Source organism: Leishmania braziliensis, chromosome 12 (assembly GCF_000002845.2).
Source record: "Leishmania braziliensis MHOM/BR/75/M2904 complete genome, chromosome 12".
Lineage (NCBI taxonomy): Eukaryota > Euglenozoa > Kinetoplastea > Trypanosomatida > Trypanosomatidae > Leishmania > Leishmania braziliensis.
Window position 1 is genome coordinate 170,511 of NC_009304.2, and position 17,557 is coordinate 188,067.

The 17,557-nt window shown below is 59.5% G+C and overlaps 5 protein-coding genes across 5 annotated transcripts; all 5 read right to left on the reverse strand.

Annotated features, from left to right (window-relative positions):
* Positions 1-233: 233 nt before the first annotated feature.
* On the reverse strand, positions 234-1,331 carry LBRM_12_0430 (hypothetical protein; the record flags this gene model as incomplete). The annotated part of the gene is made up of 1 exon (XM_001563043.2): positions 234-1,331. One exon carries the CDS (start codon positions 1,329-1,331, stop codon positions 234-236), a length of 1,098 nt encoding a protein of 365 aa, XP_001563093.2.
* Positions 1,332-2,949: 1,618 nt separating this feature from the next.
* Positions 2,950-3,411, reverse strand: LBRM_12_0440 (conserved hypothetical protein; the record flags this gene model as incomplete). The annotated part of the gene is made up of 1 exon (XM_001563044.1): positions 2,950-3,411. One exon carries the CDS (start codon positions 3,409-3,411, stop codon positions 2,950-2,952), a length of 462 nt encoding a protein of 153 aa, XP_001563094.1.
* Positions 3,412-4,121: 710 nt separating this feature from the next.
* On the reverse strand, positions 4,122-6,140 carry LBRM_12_0450 (conserved hypothetical protein; the record flags this gene model as incomplete). Its single annotated transcript, XM_001563045.2, has 1 exon — positions 4,122-6,140. One exon carries the CDS (start codon positions 6,138-6,140, stop codon positions 4,122-4,124), a length of 2,019 nt encoding a protein of 672 aa, XP_001563095.2.
* Positions 6,141-7,049: 909 nt separating this feature from the next.
* Positions 7,050-9,221, reverse strand: LBRM_12_0460 (conserved hypothetical protein; the record flags this gene model as incomplete). The annotated part of the gene is made up of 1 exon (XM_001563046.1): positions 7,050-9,221. The coding sequence occupies one exon, from the start codon at positions 9,219-9,221 to the stop codon at positions 7,050-7,052; it is 2,172 nt and encodes a 723-aa protein (XP_001563096.1).
* A 1,121-nt stretch (positions 9,222-10,342) lies between these two features.
* On the reverse strand, positions 10,343-13,270 carry LBRM_12_0470 (hypothetical protein, unknown function; the record flags this gene model as incomplete). The annotated part of the gene is made up of 1 exon (XM_001563047.1): positions 10,343-13,270. The coding sequence occupies one exon, from the start codon at positions 13,268-13,270 to the stop codon at positions 10,343-10,345; it is 2,928 nt and encodes a 975-aa protein (XP_001563097.1).
* Positions 13,271-17,557: the final 4,287 nt, after the last annotated feature.

Sequence of the window (17,557 nt, forward strand, 5' to 3'; positions counted from 1 at the left end):
AGGGGGGCGGCCGCGAGGCAGCAAAACGACGGGCACGAGGGCGGCGCCACCAAAGCGAGGGTCACCCCCATTTTGGGGGGGGGAGGCCACCCCACCGCACATCGCCCGGCCTGGGGGCGGTTTTAGGTGCTCTTGTGCTTTTCTAACGGCACCGCGCCGGCGGTTCCGCACTGTCAGTAAAAGGAGGAAAGGGCCTCTTTCGGGCACAGGGAGGGGTAGGCGAACTGCCACCTTTAGGAGAAGTCAAAGGGCGGCTGCGTCGGCGGTGACGAAGAGTGCCCCACCTGCCGGCGCAGATCACTGGCATCCATTGGCGTCACGGTCACCAACCCGTTGGTGAGGTGCACCACATCCGAGTCCGCCTGGGCAGGAGTGCTGCACATGCCCTCGATGAAATAGCCAGGCACCGTTTCATCGCTGCTGTTGACAGCAGGGTCGAGAAAAGGGTTTGACGGGTGCAGGTGCACAACAGTCGGGGCGTGCGGGGATGTCGAAACCATCAACGCCGCCTTCATTGCACGCTGCACAAGCCGCGCCTCTTCGCACTCGGCATCAGCAACCCGCTCGCCCCTCTCCTGTGCCTCGGTGCCGTCACGAGCCGCGCCCTCGTCTCGGTTGGCACCAGGCCCCGGTGGCGGACTTGCCTGCCGTCGCGAGCGCACCTCCTCGTCCCACTCAAAGATGCGAGATTTCTGTGTGGGGACCGCCATCCTAGCGCCAGTCGTGCTCGTTACGGGCCTATGGTTGGCAATATCCACTCGCTCGACTCCCGCGCGCGGGGCGCCGCGGCCGGGGGAGGACAAGCGAGTCGAGAGCATCACACCCTCATTTACGAAAAGCAGCCGCTCGCCCTCGTATGTCGCGTAAGACGAGGTGGCGACTGTCTCCGGCACCGGCACGGGGGCGGGAGACGGGATCGGCGAGAGGCTCACAGCCTCGTTGGCATAGCTGCGCAGGCTCCCCAATGGAACGATCTTGGGCGACGCGGACGATCCTAATGTCTCTCCTCGCCCCACGAGGGAGTCCAACGCGAGATCCACATCCCCCGCCGGTTTCTGGCAGGGGGGCGAAGCGAAAAGCGTTGCCTTGCGCGCGTCGAGATCCGCGAAGAACCCCTCCAGATACCGTGGTGAGTCGTAGACGGCGCCGTGGGGAGGCGAGGCAGCCTCGCTGGCGCTGCTGGAAAGTGTCGCCGCTGCAACAGAAGAAATATGCAACTCCGTCATAAAATGCCCGCCGACGCTGGCAAAGGTGGTATGTGTGGCAGGCTGGTTTGTCTCGATGCCTGGGTCCGCGTCTGAAGAACAGCTGCAACTGCTCGTTGAAGACATGGACGACGAGGAAGCCGAGTGACCTTGGTCGAGGTCAAGCAGCCAGAACAGCGCTGTGAGCATGACGGCCGCTTTTCGACTCCTGGCGCAAGCAGCTGTGATGTGGACCAGTCCGTCGTATAAAGAGGACTGCCGCCTCTCAGTGGCGCTGCAGGATGTGAAGGGGGAAGAAATGAATGAGGAGACACGATGGCGCGTCCCTCTGCACTGAGACACTTGAGCACACTCGCTCTCTAACCGTCTACGTGTGTGCGTACTTTTGCGCGGCAATGCTGCCCAAATCACGGCGCTTCTCGGCACTACCAACGCTACGCAGCATGCAAGTAGGCTTTTACTTCCTCTGATGGTAGAGGCGGCATGTGTTGAAGGGAGAGGGGTGAGAGGGAGAACCAGGATGAATCAAGAGAGAACGCCTGGGTGTGCGCACGCCACGGCTGGCGCGTAATCTTCGTAGGACAGACGACCGCCTTTTGCGCAATCCTCAAGAAGACGCGCAAGAGAGAAAAGGCGGCGCCTGGACGACGAGAGAGACACCACAGCGCACAGACCGCAAAAGCCCGCGACACACGCGGGAGAGGAGTAGACACAGCAGCAGGAAAACCAAAAGCCCGCACGTCGCTGAGGTGATAAAAGGTGCACATTCAAACGAGAATGAAAAGACACAATCAGCCACGAGGAGGTCGAAAAATGGATGCACGCGGTGTGTAGCACCCCCGCTTTGCTACCGCGGCACCGCAACCCAGAGAGACACTCAACGAGGACTTTCTTTGCTCAGTGTGCCCATTCTCTTCCCTCCAACACGCAGCCAACGTCACTCTGCCCCCCCCGCCGTCCTGCCACAGGGCCCATCCGCACGGCGTGAAGCAGCGCCAGACACACGCGATGGAGCAATCCGCCGACTCAGTCATCCGAGCAGGGCCCCTGCCCCAAATGTCACCCATCCGCCCCCCGCCTCGCAGGTCGCAGGTCTCCTCACAGCTGCTCCTATCGTGCCGGTCGCCACGTGGTGCGTTCCTCTCGGGATGGCTCAGGCTCCTCACATCAGTAGGCAATGAGGGCTGGGTGAGATTACTTCGAGCAGCGTTGACACGCTGGTTACTGCATGGATGACACAGAGGTGTTCACTGTCGCAGGCCCCCTCCGACGCCAGTCCATCCCGACCTCGCCACGTCGTAGGTGCTTGACTCTGTCACCACCAGCGGTGGCTTCGGCACTGGCAGGGAGAGGAGGGAGGGGGTTTGCCTGGCTTCTTCCCACACAGAAAGTGGGGGGGAGAGGGGGGGGCGCCGGGCCCTGAAACGCCACACCGAAGTGCTCCCCCCGTCATGAGGGCAGTCAACAACGGTAATGGGCAAAAAAAGGGGGGGAGGGGAGGGGGGGAAAACGACTGCGTCGTTTGCATGCGGCTTGTTTAGAAGAGAAGTACGCGTGCCGCTCGCTCCTCTCCCGAGAGGCTCAGTCAATCCACGTGCGCACCGCGACGCCGTTGACTGGAATCAACGCACTCATGGAGAAGGCAGTACGAAGAAAAAGAGAGACCAATCAGTGAGCGGCTCAGAGAGGAGGACGAGGCTGGCCGAGAGAACGCGCGAGCTCGTCGCGCCCTCATCCCTCTCCCTCACTTCTTCTTTGATTTTTCAAAGCCTATCGATACGCCTACTACACTCACGGCGGCCTGCGCGCCCTCATCGTAGTCGTACCACTCCTGCGACAGGTCTGCATCCTCGAAGGACCCACCGCCAGCGGCCACAACAATCCACTGGTTGTCGATCTCCAGCTCAACTGGCCGGCCACCGCGCACCTCGAAGGCCGCAATTACATTGGCTGAGTTCTCCTCCGCACTGTAGTAGCCGGTGCCCGCCGGGACGGGGAGCACGTCTGCCGTGATGTCCGCCTTGCAGAGCTTGCACTTGAAGATGAGATTGTGCGTACCGCCGTCGCGCTCGTACTGCTCTGCCACATGTACGTACATCATCCCAGTGGACTCCTCGTTGCACGATGCGCATTGGAAGCGCAAGCCCCACGTGCGGTTCTTGGCAGGCACGATCTGCTCGACCCCCTCCGACTCCTCTACCGTCATGACAGCGTGGAAACGAGGCATGATGCGCTAATTCGTGGTTAGGCCGTTACCTTGCGTGGTTGTGTTCGCACACTTATCTTCCACTGTGCTGCTCTTGCTCCAGTGAATCGATAAGAGCTGCGGTGTGCCCTTAAGGGGGGTGAAGCAACGATGAAAGGAACGGTGTGTAGAGTACCGCCACAGATAAATTGTGCAGAGAGGGGGGCAGGACCGCCAGCACAAGTGGCCGGGTGAGCAAGCAGAAACCAAGCTGAAAAGGTGCGATGTGTTTTATCATGGGAGCGCACCACGAGTTCGAGCGACAGTGAAGAGAAAAAAAAGAGGTAGGCAACGACGAATGGAGGGGGGAAAAGACGTGCCTATAACCACGAAGGGGGCGCTCGCGCACAGCTGCGCAAGCACGCGGCAGAGAAGGAGGGGACAAAGTCGCCGCTCTGCGTGAGCGCAGTGCACCAGAGGATAAAACGCTACAGCACAAACGAAGAAAAATAGCAGCGCTCGGCTGAGTTTGCTCTGCTGTGGGTGCGGTGATTCCTCCCTACGCAAGAAGGAGCACCAAGGAAGGGTGAAAGAAGCACCGACGCAGTCGCGGACACACACACACACAGCGTTGCACAGCGTCGTACTCACACAACTCAGAGACGTTCTCTCCACTCCATCGCAAGTGTGTTACTCTTTGCTCTTGGACGTGCAGCCTAGGGAGAGAGATGTCAAGCGGCGTAGAGGGCAGCCAGTTGCTTTTCGCAGTACCGCGTCATGATTGCGATGCATGACGCCGCAAAGTGCCGTGCGGTGCGAGGGTAGCGAGACTCTGGTGCGTTGAAGACAACGCAGTTGGCCGCTATGTGCCACACACTGCGCTCCAGCTCTGCTAGGGTCAGAATGCGCCTCTCACTGCTCGCGGTGCTGTCCAGGAGCGAGCGGACGTCGCTGCCGAATGCGCCTGGTGATGGAGCGCCTCCGCGCCGCAAACCGCGATACTCAGTCTTCGTAGCGGTTGCCACCGACGGTGCCAAAAAACAGCCGCCACTGCCGATAGCATTCGATGTCTCCAGTGTTGAGGACATGCCGAGTGCTGACGCAGGGTCCAGTGAAGGTGGGCCAGATGAAGGCCGAGACCGCGCCTCGACTCTGGCAACACTCTCTCCGTGGTTGGTATGTACCGCGACGGCTGCACGCGCGTAGTGGCGGTGGCTCTCGGAGATGTAGCGACGCACCTCAGCGAGGCTCAGCGGGGAGCGGACGATAGTGTTGTAGGGGCCAGAGCGAACGCCGGCGAACTCCATGATGGTAGTTGCATGCACCGGGGAGAGGAAGTCATCTGCCCCGTCCACCAGAAAGAACTGCTCGAGGAGCGAGGAGAAGTCCTCGAGAGGGATCGGGGTGGCGTAGCGTAGCAGGTGCAGCTGCGTGCGGGCCTGTTGAGATGGCAAGGAGCACCAGAGAGCATACCACGGTGCGTCGAGAGGGTCGGGCTCGAACGGCAACGACTGGTGCGTTGCTGAAGGCAGTACGGCGTGGTCGCCCTTGTACGCTACGTCTGTGCCCAGCGACTCTCCGGAACTGGTTGCACTCTGACCGGCTACGGCGAGGGTGCCACGCTGCAGACCGCCAGCAACGCTTCCCGGCTGTGCGTGTGGCGGTAGTCCCAACTGCATGTGGTCCGTCGTCACACCCCTCTCCGTCCCACCGACCCCATGCCGCCCAACGACGTCTGTGTCGCCTTGGAAAGGAGCTGGCGAAGTGCCTGGAGCGTAGGTGGCAGTGGTTGCCCCCGCAGACACGAGCAAGACGCCCACGCGCGCGTCCGAGATAGCTTCGCTTAGAGGAGGGCTGACAGGGAGAGACGAGGCGGCTGCTCGGGGTGGCGCCAGCGAAGATGTCCTGGTGTTGCAACGCGTAGACGGCAATGATGGCGCGGCACTGCCATCGCCGTTGCCCGAAGTGGGCAAAGAGGACTGTGAGTCTTGTATGGCAACCATAGAGGGAAGGCATGCTACAGGGACCTCCACGATAGACGAAGAGGCCCCTGCGGGAGGAGCGGTTTGCAGCACACCGGCCGTGCCTGCCAGCCTGCTGCCGCTGGGGATGCTCGCGTTGATGGTCAACGGCGTCTGAAGCCGTGCCGCCACTGCCGCCCGTTCCTCCTCTTCCTGGACCTCCTTGGCATGAAAGGCGAGCATCTTGGCATGCTGCAAGGCGTACGCTGCGCACATCGCCTCTCGATTGCCGTTATACATTCCCTTAAAAATATCCTCCGCGACGATGCGGTGGAGTGTACGGGCACTGAGCAGCTCTCTCGTCAGAGCGTAGACGTGGGCAGCAAGCAGCGTCCAGTCCACATCCCCCCACCTGTCAAACTCACAGTCTTCCCGCTGCGCCGCAGCTGACGGTGAGACAGCAGTGGTCGAGGTCGAAGGTGAGATGGAGGCGCCGGTGTTGCCTTTGGGCTCGCTGCCACTGTCGACGCCGACATCTCCGCTGCTCCGGTGCTGACCCTCCACAGCCGCTGCCGTATCCTTCTTGAGCGACCCATCCTCCTCGGTGCGTTTCACGCCGCCCCACATCGACTGGCATCCCGATTGCTGGTGCGACTCTCGTGCGAGCAGAAAAGCATACCACAGCATGCCGAGCGCGTCTTTTAAGTGGATCATATCCGTTGGAGGCTCCGTGCTGTGCCCACCACCAGCAGCGGAGTCACTGGAGGCGCTAAAGAATGAGACTGGCATCGCTTTGTTTTGGGGAGGGGGAGGAGAGAGGAGAGAAGGTGAAGTAGCCGCCGCGGTGTGTGGGAGGCCAGCTCTGCAGGCGAAAACTCGCTCGTTGTGAGGGGTTGCTTTCAGTTTTGCCTTGCGCTTTACTTTGCTTAGTTCGCCTGTGGACGCTTCTCTGTTAGTGGGCAGGCGAAGATCGACAAGTTTTGCACACGTGAAGAGAGAGAGAGAGACACACACTCACAGAGAGGTCGACCACAGACAAAGTCAATTTCATCTACGAAAGCTGAAGAGGGAGGGGGGGTAGCAGAATCAGTGGCGTGGTATGACGACTGAACGGTGGGCTCTCTGCATCGCTCCGCTCCGTTACCACGGTAACTTGCCCCAGACAGCAAAGTTGCGTTCAATGCTTTTTTCATCCACAGTCTCTCGACCTCTCTCACTTTCCTCAAAGCGCGAGCCCATCACACCCCACGCGCCTGGAGCTGGAAGGGGCACACATTGCTGATACTCCTGTTCTCTTCTTTATTGCTCCGCTGTCACCAGCTTAAACGAACGGTGCTGTTACTCAGATGGAGGGGTGGTCATTTTTTCGCATTAAGCCTCCGCATATACCCACACGTGCGCCGTGAACTCTCTTCCCCTTCTCCTCTCCACTTTCCCCCTCCCCCTGGTCTCCATCACCCATATTCTGCGCTGCAAACTTCTCCTTGGGCGTTCCCATCACGACTGCTCTGCGCGGAGAAGACTGACAGAGTTGGGATGACAGAGAATTCGAGAAGAGAGGAGAACGCGACCACAATCCAAAGCGACGCTGCCAAAGAAACGCAAAGCACGCACGAGTGGTGGATAAGTAGATGCGGTGGCGCAGAACGAGCGAGTGAGAGCTCGTGATCAGGACGACGACAGAAGTGACTGTGCGACTCAGCCGGCGCGGAACACCTCTCGCCTTTGTTTTTTTTTCATCGACAGGGGATTCCGCCCCTTCTGGCGGCGCCGCTTGCGATCTGCCGGCACCCTGCTGCTCACCCCGTTGCCAGGTTCCGGCGACGCACGCTGCTGCGGCGGGTGCAGATGATGAGAAAACTTTTCGGGCAATGGCACCTCAGCTGCGGTACCAAGGTGCTTCATGAAGGCAACATCAGCTCGCGAAAGCTGCGGCGCGGCTGCGACCACCGTAGTCGTCGTAGCAGCAGCGTGCGGAGCGGAAGGCGTGTGGGAAAGACTCGAAAATCGTGACGACACGAGCTCGCTGTTTCGCCAGCCTATCCGTGAATATGGTGCGGCAGCCACAGCAGGGGATGAGGGGCAGCTGCTCACCGCCCTGTTGCCTCGACGTTGGCGTCTAGCTTCGGCGCCGTCCTCACCATAGTGGTACGCCGTTCCCCGTTGCTCGATCCACAGCGCATCCGGGCTCGTGGTCAACCGTAGCAGTGGTGTCGCCGCCGCGAGACGGCGTCGCACGTCGTGGCTCTGCGTAGCCACAAAGAACATGCGAGGAGAAAATGGGCGTGATGGGGAGAGAGACGCGTTAGCATTATTCTCTCCCGCTTCTTGCGACCGTGCAAGCGGTGCGTGCCCCACAGTGAGACTTGGTGATTCGCTCACATCATTGCTGCCGTCAACAGCCCTGCGATTCTTGTTCCGTCGGCGGCGCTTTGCCGCTGCGCTCTGGGGCGAGTACGTCATACAGTTGTGGTCGCTAAACAGCGGCATCGAGACCAGCCGCAGAGCATTCAGGTCACACGCAGAGGCCTCGACATCCACGGCGGCGTCAATGCTTTCACGTGGGCGACGACCGAGGCGGGTGTCGTTGGCAGCCATGAACTCGCCAATTGCCTTGGATTCGTTGCGCGTGGGTAGCGAGGCGCTGGATGCCTTCTCCCCCAGCCAACTCGCTTCACGGCTATTACCTGCGACGGTATGACGAGGCTGCTGCTGCTCCTCCGACTGAATCAGCGTGATTCGGCTCAGCAGGTGGTTCACCACCGCCGCCGGCACCTCCTGAAATATGAGCGGGAAGACGGCAGAGGAAGGGGACGACCCAACGTGCCGGTGCACGACGCCGCCGCCGCCGCCGTTCCCGTCGCCCATAGTTGCCAAGTCGCCAAACGACGCGGCCAGCCATGTCTCTGTTGCAGTCATCTGACAGCGCTGCGCCGACCGGGGCGACCCTGTCGACGGCAGAGAAATGAATGATCTCTGCGGCTTCGAACCGGCGACGCTCTTCTTCTGCCTCGTGACCAATGAAGCATCGACGACACTCGAGTTGGGCAGGGACGGGCTCGCCAAGGTCGTCGCGGAAGCCGCCGAAGTTGTGGCGCAATCGCGCATGCGGTGAAGGGCCGCCACGGTCTCTGGTAAGCAGTAGCAGTGAAACTTGGAAGCCGAAGCAGCATCGGCGTGCGGCGTGGTGGACACCGCGGCCGCGGCGGCGTTGCTGCTCACCGGCGGACTCCCACCCTCGCCATGAAAAGCGTCACGCAGCAGTGCCGCGAGGAAGGCGTGAGGGGAGAGCGCCGGCAGGTCACCAAACGGCAGGCGTGCAATGCTGGCTGCTGTGGCCTCTACGATCTTGTCCGCCGCAGGTGGTGCTGAGGGCTCCGGTGGTACACTGGAGCGCGCGGATTTGGCTGCGTTGGTAGTCACAGCAGCCCTGTGCAGTTTGCGACGACGAGCCTCGCGCCACACAGCAGGGGCGTTGGCCTGCCAGTACGACAAGAGCACCGCTCGGAGGAAGGACGCGTCGCACAAGACGGCGTAGCCGCGCTCCCTGCTGGACGCTGAGGACAAAGCGCCAGAGGATGTTTGGATGAGATTGGACGCGGACAAGATGCGCAGGCAGCGCTTATTCGCGTGCGCGCGAAGTACTCGCCGCTTCATTGTGTGGTTAGATTTGACGCGGGTGGTGCCAGCAGGACCCCCTGCCACTAAAGGAGAGCGCTCGTACGTGTGTATGGGCGCAAGGTAAGTGTGGGGGCGTGCGTGGCAGACAGAAAAAGAGAGAAGAGGGGTGGCAAGAGGACGGAGGCCTGACAAGTTAGGCGGACAGAGGCGAAGAAGACGCAGCAAAGACATCATCGCGCCAATCGTCATGGCTCAGCACCACTGAGAAACGACCTCCCTGGGCGCAGGTAGCTCTCAACGCAAGATGAGCAACAGCAGCACCAAGAACAGTGCGCACGCTCCCCCACCCTTTCGATGGCTTGAAGCGCGCACGGCAGTAGTAAACAGGCACGTAACAGGTAAGCGCGAGGAGGAGAGCGATGCACTTTTTTACGCTCTGGGTGGCCGACACTTCGTTTTCTGTGCTTTGCCGCCCTTCCACGCCAACCCTAAAGCCTCGTTGCATAGACGCGTCCGCGACTGCGTGTGCGGTGACGTGCGTGCGTACCGGTTGGCGTGGCGGAGTCCAGAGAAGCAAAGAAAACATGAGGAAGACAAGCGTGTAGCAGCACTGGCTGCCTGCTGCGGTGGAACAAGAGAAAGGAAAGTCTGGGGGAGGAAGTACACGGAGAAGGAAAGACGCCAACAACAGAAGCACAGGTAGACGCACACCTCCAAGCACGGGCGAAGCAAGGCCAAACGAAGGGAGAGACTCTCTTCAAATTCCACCCTCCCCTCCCCCATCCCCCTTAGTGGGAGGGGGGGGAGGGGGGGTAATGACATGTACAACATGGGCATGAGAGAGTGGGTGTCATCACTGGCTGGGTATGCTCTTCGACGATCTAATAAGCTGAGAGAGAAGCGAGTGTGCACACACACACACGTGCACAGGGGAAACAAAGGGAAGAGCAACGCGTGATGTACCCTATAGCAAGGAGAAGAGCAATAGCAGCAGCCGCGGCAAACACCACCAAGAGCGTCCGAACACAGCGGGCGGCAGCAACAACTGAATAAATCCAACGATCGCTGAAGCAACCCACGAGAAAAATAAAGAGAAAATAGGGAAAAGACAAGGGTGCCGTGGAGTGCGGAGGGGTGCGTGTTAGGATAGCGATGCTGGCGGCAGAGAGTGCGCGTGTGCAGAAGAGCGGAGGGAGGGGGGAAGGGGTGAACCGCAGAGGTCAAGCCGCACACACAGCCGTCCACACGTTACCTGTTTGCCCCACCCACACTGTCCCTATTTTCCTCTGCAGCACCACCTCCAAGACACGGCAAGAGCGGTTCAACAGGTGGTGTGCAGAGAAGTGATTATCGCCCTTCAACATGCGTGGCTACTCACAGCGGGCACGCTTGTGCAAAGGTGTTGGCGACTTACCGCCCTGTTCCCGTCCTTGAAAAGGGGTCGTCCTCCCAGTCTCGTCAGCGTCGTCATCGCTGTCGCCGAAGCTCACAGCGCGGCGCACCACAGAGGAGAACAAGGCGCGAAGCCCTTCGCCTAGCCCGCTGCCACTGCCGAGACCGTACCGCTGGCGTTGGGGCTCGGGGTTGGAATTGCCTTCCCTGCCCCTCTGTGAGTCGTCACTGCTATCGGAATCAGAGTCCTCCTTGCCGCCATCGCTATCGTCGCGTTCATGCCCTAGCCTCTTCGATAGTCCGTGCATACCTTCCTGAGTGTGGTTCACGCTCTGCTCCATTGCCATCTCCTCCATAAGCTCCTCCCCCAACTCAGAGCAGGATGTTGACGAGACGTAGACAGTAATCTCATATGGTGGCGCTGACGTCGAGGTGGGGTTCAAGGCATCCGTGTCCGTTGGCTCAGGGGTGTAGAATGGCGCAGAATGTGGAGTCACTTCGCTCTCGTCCTCGCTACGGTCACGCTGACGGCGACGGCCAGCAAGATGACCGCCGCCGACGCCTTCGCTCTGTCTATCACACCTAATGCCAGTCGCCTCGCTCGCGTTCGCTTTGCCGGACACCACCGTCGCTGTCGCTCTGGGCCAGTGGGTCGCGGACTGGGCACTCACGGGTTCCGCCTCCGCCGTAGCCTCTACACCAACCAGCGCGCTGGTGCCCACATTGTGCTCCTCCTCTGCTGTCGACAGCCTCTGCGCTAGCGCCGGTGCCACCTTACTCAGCACACCGTCCTTGCTGCTGTGCTCGCCGGTGTCCAGCTCTCGCTCGCCGCCGGACGTGTCCCCAGTGAAGACTGCTGCGGTGGCAATAGGCCTGCCAGCGGCTTTTTGATCTTGTAAAAGCGCCTCGAGCACCCCAATGAACTCAGCAGACGCACGCGGCAGGACGGGGCGTGGCGCGGCGTCGGACGATGCCTTCGCAAGCGCCAGTGTGGCTCCACGTGCTCGACTATCGCCAACGGAGCCGGACATCCGGTGCTGATCGCCGCCATCCTCCTCGCCGTCCTCGACTTGCAACGCGTGCAGCCCCTCTTTGTCGCCACTGCACACACGTTCGTGCGGCAGATAATGTGCGCCTCGACCATCCACCTCACCGCCTTCTTCCTCGGCATCCACCACTGCCGCGACATGCTCCTTGCCGCGCCCCTCTTCGTCCTCCAGCCGCTGCTTCAGCACCTCTAGCAGCAGAGTGCGCAGCTGGTCATAGCTCTGCAAGGCGGCATCCAACGGCAGCTTCACGCGCTCGTGAAGCACTTGGTCCATCCGCAGCACTTCCCCAACCCACTCGTCCAGCTGAGCCACGTAACGAAGAAGCGCCGCACACCGGTCAGCAAGGTCGTCCGCGGCAGGGTCATACACGTCCATCGCACTCTGATCTTGTTGAAGTCGCTCAACCTCTGTGGTGCGACGTGCACGCAGCGTGCAGAGTCGAGTAAGCATTGCAGCGAGCCCCTCACGGCAACACTCGTACAGCTGCACCAGAGCGTAGCGAGCAGGGCTTGCGATGACGGAGACAGTGGTGGTCGATGCGATTGAGAGCGCTTCTGCTGCTCCACTTGACCGCCCTCGCATCCTCTCCGCTGAGCTTGCGGGGCGGGGACCATCACCGCTAACACGAGGTGTGCAGCTTGTCGCAGCAACCGCCGCACCCCCCGTGGCCGTCGTCATGGCATCTGGCAAGGAGGCCACCAAGGCAGGTGGTGTGGCAGATGCGAAGACCGGCACGTGTACACGAAATACAACGGACTTGGTCGCCTCCAGGGCCGTTGCAGTGACTCTAAAGTGGCCAGATTCATTCGCTTCATCGTCGTGCGCGCCTCCGGCCACTTCACTAAAATGATATGCATCGTCGCTGTCGACAATGTCCGCGCTCTCTTTCCCGCCTCGCCCCGCCGCCACTCCCCCAGCTGGCTGGAGGAGCGGTGCAAACCGGCTGGCTGAGGTGATAGTAATAGGACTGTCATCCCGCCCGTCGAGGGGCGCCACACGGTCCATTCGAGTCAGGGGAGTCGACGACTGCAACGCCGCCCAGTCATGTCGCACCACCTCAGAACGCAGGCAGAGAAGCTCGTTCGTGAGACGGTCGGCGATCATCATGCCACGAGAGCGCAGTTGGTCGGCAAGAAGACGGCAAGCAGCCAGTCCGGCCCGCACCACATCGCACTCCTGCTGTTCTTGGGTCTTCGATCGGCCGTCTCTATGGGCACCCCTACCGACCCGCTCTGCAGCCTCAACGTAGCATGCGCCATCGCCATCCTCGCGCACCGCCTCGTCCTCCTCGTCCAGCCGCGCGCATAGCTCATTCAGCGCTGACAGCGCCGACTTCTCCACCACGTAGCGTCGCTGTAGCCCGCGATGCTGCTCCTCCAGCTCTGAGAGCTCCTCGTGTAACTTCGCCAAGAGAGCAATGCGGTCTCGAGCCTCGTCGAAGTCATGCAGAACGCGCTGTGTGCCGCCGCTGCCGCAGCTGGCGACCGCATCGCCCAGTTGCGCGCCGGCAGCGGATGGGTGCGACGCAGCAGCGAGAGGATAAACGCCAGAGGGCCGTCGGCTTCCACCTCGCGAGTCGCTTGCCGACCCTGGCTCACGCCACGACCGTAGCAACTCCATAACGTGCCCCTCCATGCCCTCCTGGGCGCTGAAGAAGGCTTCATCTGCTTCGACAAGGGAGTCGAGAGTGATGAGGTCCTCGCACAGCTCCTGGGTGCGCTGCGGCAGACTTGCGAGCGTACGCAGCGGCGATTGGGCCAGTTGGTCATCTTCGCTGTCCCGCCCCTCTGCTGACGACCCACGCCCCCAATTGGCGCCCTGCTGAGATGATGACTTGAGAGTAGCACGGTCCCGCATGGAGGAGTCGCGATTATGGTTTTCGGAGTAGGCGCTACGAATATCATGCGTAGCTGCACCGGCGACGATCGCTGTCTTCAAACATGATGATAGTAACTGGCGAGATTGCACGTTGTCCTCCAGCAGTGGCTTTGGTGCCCTGGACGGTGCCGCTAAACCGGCGCGGTTAGCAGCGGCCTGGAGGAGAGGGAGACACGCTTCGAGACCCTTCGTGTTCGCGTTGCATGGGTATCCTGGTGCCACCGCAGATCGCATTGTAGTGCTGGTGCTCGCCGTGGTGGTCTCCTTGGCACGCTGAGAGGTGAACAACGCCATAGATGTCGAAGACGTCGCTGGCGTATTCTGCAGTGACGAGCTCACAGGCGGGGAGATGGTGCTGGGCGGAAGATGTGCCGGTATGGAGCGCGCTGCCGTCGTCGTGGACATCGCCGACCCCTTGACGAGGGCGGCGGCGTTGGAAACTGGCGAACTCATGTTGGCGAGACGACTAGCGCCAGGCTCTCGTTTCCGCATTTGGCCAACAATGACACCAGATCAATAGCGAGTGAAGTAGCCGTACACGAAAAGAGGGGCAGCAAATCATATGAAGGCCGGTGGATCGACAGCTGCGCGTGCAGGCGTAGTAGGGCTGCAGAAAGAGAGCGGAGGGGAGGGGGGTGGAATAGAGAGACGATGAGAAATGAACAATGAAATACACGAGATCACCGTCGTCTTCGTCTTTGTGTGTGTGTGTGTGCGCGCTTAGCGGTTCTCTCTTCCTATTTAAGGTCGAGAGGAGAAAACAAGAGTGGGAGTGACCGAGGGCGAGACGGCGCAGCGAGACCACGTCCGATGCGCAGAGGCACGAAGAGAGGGCGAGAAAAAAGAGAATTTGCCTTAGCTGTGGTTGGCAACGCGTTACCCCTCGCACTACCTACTTCGGCTTCTCTCTTCGGCGTGGGAGTGACGGCGTCAAGAGAGTGAGAGGATGTTAAGGCAAGGTGAAACCGAAAAGGTTAATTATGTACTAATAAGGGGCCGTCCATCTCAGTGATGGTCAGCGATGGGGCGGAGCGTCGAGAGAGCGACAGAAAAGTGCATAATTGGCGAAGGATAAGAGGAAAGACAGACGTGGGCGGTAGAGAGAGAGAGAGGGGGGGGATGCAACTACAGACAGGCGAGAAGCCGTCGCCATGAGGCCACGCTCTTGTGCGGGCGTAGGCTCAAGTGTGTGCGTCCAGTCGCTTATGAGTTGCGTGAGCAGGAGAGTCACAACTCACAGACGGAACGATACGGCACAGTGATGCGGCGAGGACGAGGTGGCCGCCTCGCGCCGTCAGCGATGAGTTTCACTCCCTCGCTACCGTAATCGTAGAAATCTGGAGATTTCCTCCCATTACTATGACTATTATCCACTTTGCCTTTTTTTTCTGATTGGGGGGAGTCATTGTCTCCGCAAAAGAGAGACGCACACGCACACTCGGCAGTTGCAGACAAGCTGAAGGGAAGAGTGTCTTGCCTCCGCTGTCTGCCAAGTGCGGCGCCAGTTCGTTAGAAACAAGAAAAGAAAAAATAAGCAGCACGCCATCCCAGCCGTTAAGAGCCCTCCTCATTTCACGCAAGGTGCGGAGAGTGAAGTCCTTTTTCGCTTGGAGAAAGAGGGGAAAGATCGACATGGCAATGAAGGAGCGAAGAGGGGATGACCAGCTTCCACTGGCGCGGTAACGGGCGCACGGGTGTATACACGTGCACCAGCATGTGAGCACACTCCACGGCCGCACTCGTTTCTTGTCTCGTCCTCCCCCCCCCTCCCTCGCCCCAGCCTCGTTCTTTCGCTCTCCCATTCTCTTGTCCGCACGTGCTGTGCGCCTTCTCCCGTCGGCGCTTGAAGCCTCTTGGCACACGTTAGCCAGAACTGAGAAGGGGGGGTACCTCGCACTGCGCCATGAAGCGGCCGCTGGCAGTTGGCAGAGAATATGAACTTCTGCTGTGGATGCTCGCTGAGGTGGAACAAAAAAAAAAAATAAAATAAATAAAACGAGATTGGCGATAATAGAGAGAGCACAAAGCTGCACACTTTGGGGGGAGGGGTGGTGGGGGGTGGGGGTTGATCACGACAATTCACTTGTGACGCCCAAGGAGGGGCCGGGGTGAGGTGGTGGTGGCGGTGGGGAGGAGGAGGAGGAGGTGCTTGCTGATTGAGCGAGGGAAATGGGCAAAGGTGGCATCTCGAGGGCACATGTCCACACCGAAAACACGCATCCACACAATAGCGAACAGCGCGAAACGCTTTGAGGTGACAACGAAGGGGAAATGAAATGCAGAAAGGAAAGGAGGAAGCAAAGAAACGAACAGAAAATGTGAGAGAGATGAGCAACCGGAAAAATAAAACGAAAAAAAAAAGGAGGAGGGGTGTGTGTGTGGGTGTTGTGTGGGTGTGTGCTGCTGTGGTGGTGTTCACAACGCCCCCCCCCTCCCCGTGGGCGGTGACGGCGCGAGGGAGAAAAGAGCTCGAGTGAAAAGGAAAAAAAAGAAGGGAGAGAAATAAAAAAAGGGCAGAACTCAGTTGAATACGAGAAAGGGAGAGCGACTCGGTGCACAAACAACATCAAAATACTAGCAGAGCTCCAGACGTGTTTTAGACCGGGGTTGCATACATGGAGGAAATGGCAGACAGAAGAGATGAAGACTCGGATGAGTAAACAGGGAGAGAGCGCGCGCGTGAAGGGGAAAAGGAGAGAGGGGGAAGACTCACGTTAACGCAGAGACACACTCACAGTCACACACTAAGAGAGGTATGGCTTCCCCTTCTCGGACCACGGCGCAGACAGCACCAGTCGGTAAGGGGGGAAAGGCGGAGGAGTCCGTTCCCGCACCGGCACATCCTCGAAAGAAGAGAGGCAGAGTCAACAAACGAAAGGGACAACGCAGAAAGAGAGTAAAACAGTCTGCGTAGGGAGGCGCGCCTGGTGTGTCTCTCCACCTCCGCGACACCTCAGCAGTGAAGCGAGAGAAAATTAACAAAGAAATACAGCAAACTAAATAGACGGCAGAAACTAAAAACTGAGCCAGCAGCAGCATCGCACTATCCCACAACACACAGCGACTCCTGCCTCCACTACTTCGGAAAAAGACGATGAACAGCGGAGAAAAGACAGTCAGGAAGTAGAAAGAAAGGGAAACAACATCGTCGAGAGGTACTCGACCAGCACAGCAGCAGTGGAAGTTAGAAGTGGCAATCGTAGTAGTAGATGTGCGCTGTGCTACTTGCTTTGCTTCGGGGGTGCGTCAGTGCGCACGAGTGTATTGGTTTGGATGTTTCGACTCGCTTAACCCACGTCCTTGTTGAGCACAGTGAATTGTGCGCGCGCACTCCGCGGTTGCATAGCTCATCCTTTGGACAGTGGAAGGGCCAAGAGATAAGCGCACTGCCAGCACACACACACGCACGCACACGCGCGCGCGCTCGAAACTTCTAAAATGGAGGATATACACAGAGAGAGAGAGAGCGGCGGCATAGCACTCACCACACCACCACAAGCGAGCTCGTCTTAGAAGTTAAAAAAAAACACCCAAAGGTCAAACGCAGGTGAACAACCAGAGTGAAGAGAGGGGGGAGGGAAGGAGAAAGCCATCGAATGAGCTAAAACGAGGAAGTAGAAAAGGAACGAGAAAAACAGCGAGAGTGGAGGTATACGCGAGAGAAGATGCCGACATAAGGCACGCGCCCCCCACCACCCATTGGGGGAAGGGAGGAAGGCAGAGCGGGGTGCCTACGTGAGCTACAGACGGCGTCTACGCGCAGCTACGTAGGCACTTGTTGTAACAGGGCACAGGTCGACGCACGAAACGAGGAAAACACAACAAGAAAAACAGCCAGCGTTGTCGGGTACACAAATAGCCGGGGACCACACGAGGCCACCGCAGCAGGACGAGGAAAGTGAAAAAGAGAGTGAGTGAAAAAACTGTGCGGCGGAAGAACCAGAGCCCAATGCGCACAGGCAATGCAGACACCAACAGCACAGGAAACAAAAGACAGAGAAAAGGCCTCAAACGAAGCGGAGATCCTGTTCTTGGCTTTCGCTCTCTCCCTCTCTGTCTCCTCCCTCCCTTTTTTTTTTTCCTCTCGTCTCTTAGCGTGTGTGCCGTGTGCCTCGCCTTCTTTGTGCTCACAGAGAAGCGCAAATTCGTCTTGCTTGCGTGTTGTGGTTGTTCGCTCAGGAAGAGGGGGGAGAACGAGATGAAAGTGGTGAAACTACACGAGAGCACACGAGCCTACAAAGGAAAGAAACGATGTTTCAGTCAAGG